General features: G+C 42.4%; 1 protein-coding gene across 1 annotated transcript; it reads left to right on the top strand.

Annotated features, from left to right (window-relative positions):
• The first annotated feature begins 4735 nt into the window (after positions 1 to 4735).
• LOC104534032 (carbohydrate sulfotransferase 5-like) lies at positions 4736 to 5962 on the top strand. Its single transcript, XM_010179865.1, has one exon. The coding sequence runs from the start codon at positions 4762 to 4764 to the stop codon at positions 5941 to 5943; it is 1182 nt and encodes a 393-aa protein (XP_010178167.1). The 5' UTR covers positions 4736 to 4761; the 3' UTR covers positions 5944 to 5962.
• Positions 5963 to 6714: the final 752 nt, after the last annotated feature.

The raw sequence follows: 6714 nt of genomic DNA on the forward strand, positions 1-6714 counted from the left end.
GATTCCAACAAGACTTGTCTTAAGTAACAAATACAAGTCCCTGAAAGCAAGAGCTAAATGACCATCCACTGCGCAGTGTGTTTCTTTCCTGCTCCATTCTTTTCTCCAGTTTTGGATCTGAAAAGTACTCTGTTTAGAAAGCAGGCTTTCTGAGATCAGTACTACCTGTATTACCTGCTGACTGTATTTTTACCCTGCCTGGTAAAACTGGATAGCTTTCTGTAATGTATCTGGTCTCTTGGCAAGCAATGGCAGATGGTAGTGGCCCTGCAGCTCAGCATTCTGTCACAGGCAGTTTAAGTGATGAAGAAAATAATTGCACTGTTGGCCAGTTTGTATAATTAATTTCATTTGCACAATATAGGAGAATAGTTATTCTGGGGCAGACCCAGGGTTTGTCTAGTCCAGGATCTTGCTACCATTAGTAACAGTTAGTGGACAAGCCCAGTGACTGTCAGGACTGTCAGCCACATGTGCAGATGCGTTTCAGATCACATTTTGAACATTTGTGTTGGCTTGTGAAGAGATGGTTCTGCCTCAAGAATTTGTTAGAACTAGACTTGATTTTTCTGCTCTTTGCCAGAGCTGTCCCTGAAGAAATTGTGTCACAAAAGAAGTAACGCTACTATCACAGAAAAGCAATAGCATTGTAAGTCTTATTAAAATAGTTCATGTTTTGCAGTAGCCTTTATGTACAAAACATGTATTGCAATACCACCAAGTACTGTGGTACCTCAGGCGTCTCAGCTGAGATGTGGAAGGTGCTGCAGTGCTGCTGTGTGCTGCACCTTGGTGTCCCTCGCGGTCCCTGCTGCCTCTTGTAGCTCCCTCGCCACCTCTGGGAAGTCTGATTTGGTGACTCGATGGGCAGGTGCTCGCTAGAGGGTTTTGTCACCGAGAGGGCAGCAGCGCTGGGACTTCTGGCCCCTCCAGTGCTCCTCCCTTTCCCCCTGTGTGTTCAGTCAGGCCTGCTCTGGTCAGGCAGGTGCACCCACAAGAAAGCGCTGCTCTGAAGCAAAGGAGGAAGAAAGGAGGGGGGAACAAGCCCCTTTTTAGCTTTCCTGATGGGAGCCTGGCATAGGCAGGTGGTGCCGCTGAGCTGTAGACGGAGAAGGAGGGGTGATGCGAAGCCAGTTGCAGACCACTGTTTCACCTAGTAATTAATGGAGTTTTGGCATATTGCCTTTCTGTGCTGAATGAGCTTGCCTAACAGCACCCTCTGGTGAGTCCTGCAGGGAAAAAAACAGGATCAGGAGGAGCGGCCTGTACCACAAGGTCCTGCCCCTCACAATTAAGGCAGTAGATTTATTAAAAAAAATAATAAAATATCTATATATTCAGCAACTTTATGAGAAAGTGGTTCTTCAGGGTATTCAAGAGCTGCCTTCTGCCTCAGCTAACATTTGTAAAAAATCATGAAAGATCTTGGTGGGTTTAAAGTTGCACATTAAAGGGATGTAAGTTAACCCAGACTGAAAGCACTGCAGATTGCGATTGCAAATACTAGAACATTTTTGTGCACGTAGAATTACACATGTCCAGTGTGAGGAGTGCAGAAATAAAAGGCACTGCTTACAGTGAAAATCCAGTGAACTGGATGTGTATTTGGCCTCATGCACTGGAAACTGCCCGAGAGAATATGCTTACAGATGCTGCGTTTTGTTGTGCAATTATTCTTTTATTTGTGGTGTCTTTGTGCATGTATATTCCTTAGAAGCATCCCAGCTTTCACAGAAGGGTAGAAGATGAAGCTTTAGTACTGAAAATGGGTATCTACTTAGTGCTTTACTTTGATACCGCACTTTTTCTTGCAGTTGATATCGTACTGAAGAGTAGGGAAATACTTTAGCTACAGTCATTTTATATATTATTTGTAGTGCCTATGGTGGGCAGACTAGTTCACATGCAAATTATGCACTAATACTCACGTTAGCTGGTTTTTCATTGGCACAGTATAGTCTGCAACAGTACTTGGGTGGGAATCGATATGAGGAGAGATCCAAGAGGCAGTCAAGGCAAATGTGAATTAAAAAATCTGGCTTTTTCCTTGACAGCTACGTGTTATATTCCTCTCTCCCCTACCCTTCGCCAGTGAGATACGAAGAACAGTTAGCTACATGCTTCTGCAATGTGAGCAGTGATCCAGTAGACTTGAGAGACTGATCGTAGGGGAGGTCTGTCATGATTCCACCTGAAAAGTCCATGTAAATGATTTTGTGACATGATTATGCAGTAGGTGGTCAAAAAGTATAATGCTGATTAATTTGAAGACCTGTGTGCGTGGCTCAAGCTGTGTTCTGTTGGCAGCCATGGTCTAGGGTGCCCCCTAACCCTAACCTTTTGTGCCTCTCTGTTCCCTACCTGCTTCCAGCTCCAATGCTGGTCTGTGCTGTGCTGAGTTGTTTCAACGCTGGAGAGCTAGGTGCAGAAAAATTTAAAAAAGGGTGGCTTCTTCCAGGCTAGCAGACTGAAACAGGTTGACAGAGCGTCTGACAAGCGTTGGGACTATGCAAGAGAGGCTTAGGGGACCATGGGTTTCATCCTAGGAGGTGCTGTTGTAGCCATATGTCACAGATACTTGTGCAGAGGTGATGAGAATGTAGAACTACTGGAGAAAAGGGCCTTGCCTCAATGCGCAGCACAACCACTATGAATTCGGGGATAACCATAGTTTTAGAGAGAGATAAATGCTGTTACTAAGCTACAGATTGTATGGTGAAGTTGGAAACATAATAAAACAGTAAAAAGGCATTTTTATCTGAGTGGGTATAAACTAGAGCAGATGTAAAGAGTATACAGAGCTTAGTGTCCAAATGGGTATAAACTAAAGCGGATGTAAAGAGTATACAGAGCTTAGTGTCCAAAGCAGAGCAGTGAAGCTGGTGAAGGATCTGGAGAAAAAGTTTTGTAAGGAGCGGCTTGAGGGAACTGGGGTTGTTTAGTCTGGAGAAGAGGAGGCTGAGGGGAGACCTTATGGCTTTACAACTCCCTGAAAGGAGGTTGTAGCAAGATGAGGATTGGTCTCTTTTCCCAAATAACAAGCGATAGGACAGGAGGAAATGGCCTCAAGTTCCACCAGGGGAGGTTTAGAGCATGTATAGGGAAAAATTTACTCACTGAAAGAGTTGTCCAGCCCTGGCAGGGACTGCCCAGAGAAGTGGTGGAGTCACCATCCCTGGAGGGGTTTAAAGGACGTGTGAATGTGGCATGGTTTAGGGGTGAATCTTGGCAGTGTTAGGCTTACTGTTGGAGTCAATGATTTTAAAGGTCTTTCCAACCTAAATGATTGTATGATTCTGTATCTTACGAGTGACAGATGGTACCTTGGGAGAAAAACTTCTGCAAGCAAGTTAGTACCTTACTCATTTGCCTTAGTCTCCTTACAAGATACTGTAGATGCTTTTACGCCTCCCTTTTCCTACTCTGCTTATATTTCTGCTGTTTTTATCGACTTACAAACAAAAGTTTATTAGCAAAACTGCATTCATTTAAGGTAGAACACATTTCTTTATATTGTAATGAGACATTTACCAGTGAAAGGAGCCAGACTGTGCATTTCTACTATCTTTGTCATTTGGCCATTTATTTCAGCTTTTGTCTAACTAATAGTCTTTTTTAAATGTTTTATTACGTTAGCACGAAGAACATAATGCATTTAATATGTCAAATGGGTATGTATATTCGCTAGTCTGCATGATTTACTTTGAAGAGTCCAGAGTGTATTCATATACGTACCTTTCACTGTAGCAAATGCTTATACATAAAACTCTCAAGATGATCTTCATACACGAGGATTCATATTTTCCTAATACCAAGCCTGCTGACATATTACTGACTGTTTCCACGTGTGCTCTGCAAAAGTGAGAGCACAAAAAGGTAGGTGCCAAAAACCTCTAGTAAAAAGTTACAAGGAGTGCATGTGGCTTGAACTTGACTTCAGAGTAAAACAGAAGTCCGCTTGGGTTTGACATACCTGAAATTTTCAAAGAGTTACACGCAGACTAATTCTAACCCACAAACAGATGATTCCTTAAATGCAAATTCAGGGTATTCAGTCACGTTGTATATATGCTCCAGCCCAAAGACACACATCAACTGCTTTTTCATTTTAACATCTGTGGCCAGATGCAGCTTCAGGTTGTGAATTCTCACCCATGTCCTGCAATTTGGAAAAGACAGCGTTGTACACAAGCATCAGTTGGTGTAGCACCCTACCATCGCCACTGGGTACAACACTCCAAGTAGATAAGAAGATGATTTCTCATTTAGTTGCCACAGTTACTGATGTTCTCATCTACTCCTTTTAAGGGCCATAAGCCCTTATAATGTTAAACTGAAATGGAAATACAATGGAGCAATTCAGAAAGGTTTTTTTCCCTTGGCTGTGTTTACTAGAATTCAAGTTGAGGTCTTTGTATGTTTTGTAGAGTTTATTTATTTTTGTCTGCAGCAGCTGAGCTGCATCAACCCAAGGTTTCCTTCAACATCAAACGTTTGTTCAAAACTTACTTCTGCTGTGGTCTTGCTGTCATGCATTACTTTCAGTTTCTGACACCTGTCACCTGCAGATCATCATCTCCCAGTGCCACTGATTAAGGAAGCAATAGTGCCAAATACATACATGCATATTTGAAGAAAGGTTTTACTAATGCAAGAGTTTGTATCATGTAAGTTTTATCATTATTGTGCCACAGGAGCAGTGGTTCACCAGCGTTTTCCTTCTCTTTTTCAGCTTTTTAAAATTGCTTTTCCTCAGTGAGAATGGCAAGGATTCGGATTCCTAACACAATCGTTATACTTCTTGTTACGGTTCAGACTGGATTCTTACTCTTCATGTATGCCCGGTACAGTAGCTTCATACCTCAGTCTGAGGAGAAGCCATCTCAAGTGCATGTTCTCATTCTCTCCTCCTGGCGGTCGGGATCATCTTTCGTCGGTCAACTTTTCAGCCAGCACCCCAGTGTCTTCTACCTGATGGAGCCCGCGTGGCACGTGTGGGTTACGATGTACCAGAACAGTGCCAAGGTCTTGCACATGGCAGTGCGGGACCTAGTCAGGTCGGTCTTTCTGTGTGACATGTCTGTGTTTGATGCTTACATGCCTTGGAAAAGAAACTTATCCGATCTTTTCCAGTGGGCAGTGAGTCGGGCTCTGTGTTCAGCTCCTGCTTGTGACTCCTTTCAACGTACTGACATAACCAGCGAAATGGCGTGCAAGACTCTGTGTGGACGGTACCCATTCAGCAAGGTGGAGGAAGCCTGTAAAACCTACAGCCATGTTGTCATCAAGGAGGTTCGTTTCTTTGACTTGAAGGTCCTCTACCCCCTTCTCACTGATCCATCGCTGAATCTCAAAATCATTCACTTGGTCCGTGACCCCAGGGCAGTCGTCAAGTCACGGGAACAGTCCGTGAAAGCATTGGCCCGTGACAACGGAATCGTGTTGAGTACCAATGGCACTAAAGTGGAAGACAGCAAATACAAAGTAATGCAAGAGATCTGTAGAAGTCATGTTCAAATTTATGAAACGGCTACTCTAAAACCACCTAATTTCCTTAAAGATCGTTATTTAATGATCCGTTTTGAAGATCTAGTAAGAGATCCTTTATCTGAAATCTCAGAAATGTATAAATTTGCAGATCTTAGTTTGACCCCCACACTCAAGAGCTGGATCTATAATATCACACATGGACAGGGATCAGGGAAAAGAAAAGAAGCCTTCAAAATCACATCTCGAGATGCAGTTAGTGTTTCACAGGCCTGGAGAAATGTTCTTTCCTTCCAGAAAATTAAGAAAGTACAAGAAGTTTGCAAAGGTGCTATAAACATGCTTGGCTATCAGCTGGTGGATTCTGAAAAAGAACAGAGAGATCTGTCGCTGGATTTAGTGCTGCCAAGAAGACAGAATCAGTTCAGTTGGTCATCATTTAACCCAAAGCACTGAGACATCATTTTTGAGAGATCTGGGTGGGGTGGGGGGGTAGATGGTTGACTGTTTGTCTAGTGTGCAGCATGTAGGTAATTTGAAAATTCTCGGCTGATGAGTTTAACTGGTTTCCTGTCTGCTGTTTTTCCGTAGTGGAAGGAGCTTTTTTCCTTGGGTATCTTACACCACAAAAAAAAAACACCCACCAAAAAACCCCGAACAAACAAAAAACAAAAAAAGCATGAGAAGTGCCACGAGATACTTGTCAGATTGCACATTGCAGCTGAGCTGTGCTGTTAGCATGGTTTTAAAAATATAATTTAAGTACTTTCTATTAAAAGATGAGTTGTCAAAGCTGTCTTTGTTCATTCATGTTCATGTTTGTTCACTTCTGTTTTCATGCGCTAAATATTTAAGGATCTCAGTTTTTAGTTTGTATAAATGGAACAAAGTAGACACTAGAGTCACTTTTTTCCAGAATTGCTTGACTTTTTTCTTTTGCTTCGAAGTTTTTGTACAGTTGTGTATTTTATAGATTTCTCTTGATGTTTTAAATTTTAATGTAAAAGAGCTCCAAGAGCTGAGGTATCTGCAAAAGTTCTGCTGTAAAAGGCTTAAGCAGGAACTTCAGTTATTGATAGATTTCTTGGTGCTCTCCCTGAAAATACCCAACAATTTGGGACTCCTGGGAAAGTCCAATCCACCTGGATTGGTGTAGCTGGAAAGCAAAGAAACCTTAACCAAAAAAACCTGAAACAAACAAAACCCAACCCTTTTCATGCACAAAAC

The sequence above is a fragment of the Mesitornis unicolor genome, unplaced genomic scaffold (genome assembly GCF_000695765.1).
Source record: "Mesitornis unicolor isolate BGI_N332 unplaced genomic scaffold, ASM69576v1 scaffold2392, whole genome shotgun sequence".
NCBI classification, from domain to species: Eukaryota; Metazoa; Chordata; class Aves; order Mesitornithiformes; family Mesitornithidae; genus Mesitornis; species Mesitornis unicolor.

Coding starts and splice junctions, on each gene's coding strand:
- LOC104534032 (XM_010179865.1), top strand. CDS start 4,762: ATGGCAAGGATTCGGATTCCTAACACAATCGTTATACTTCTTGTTACG.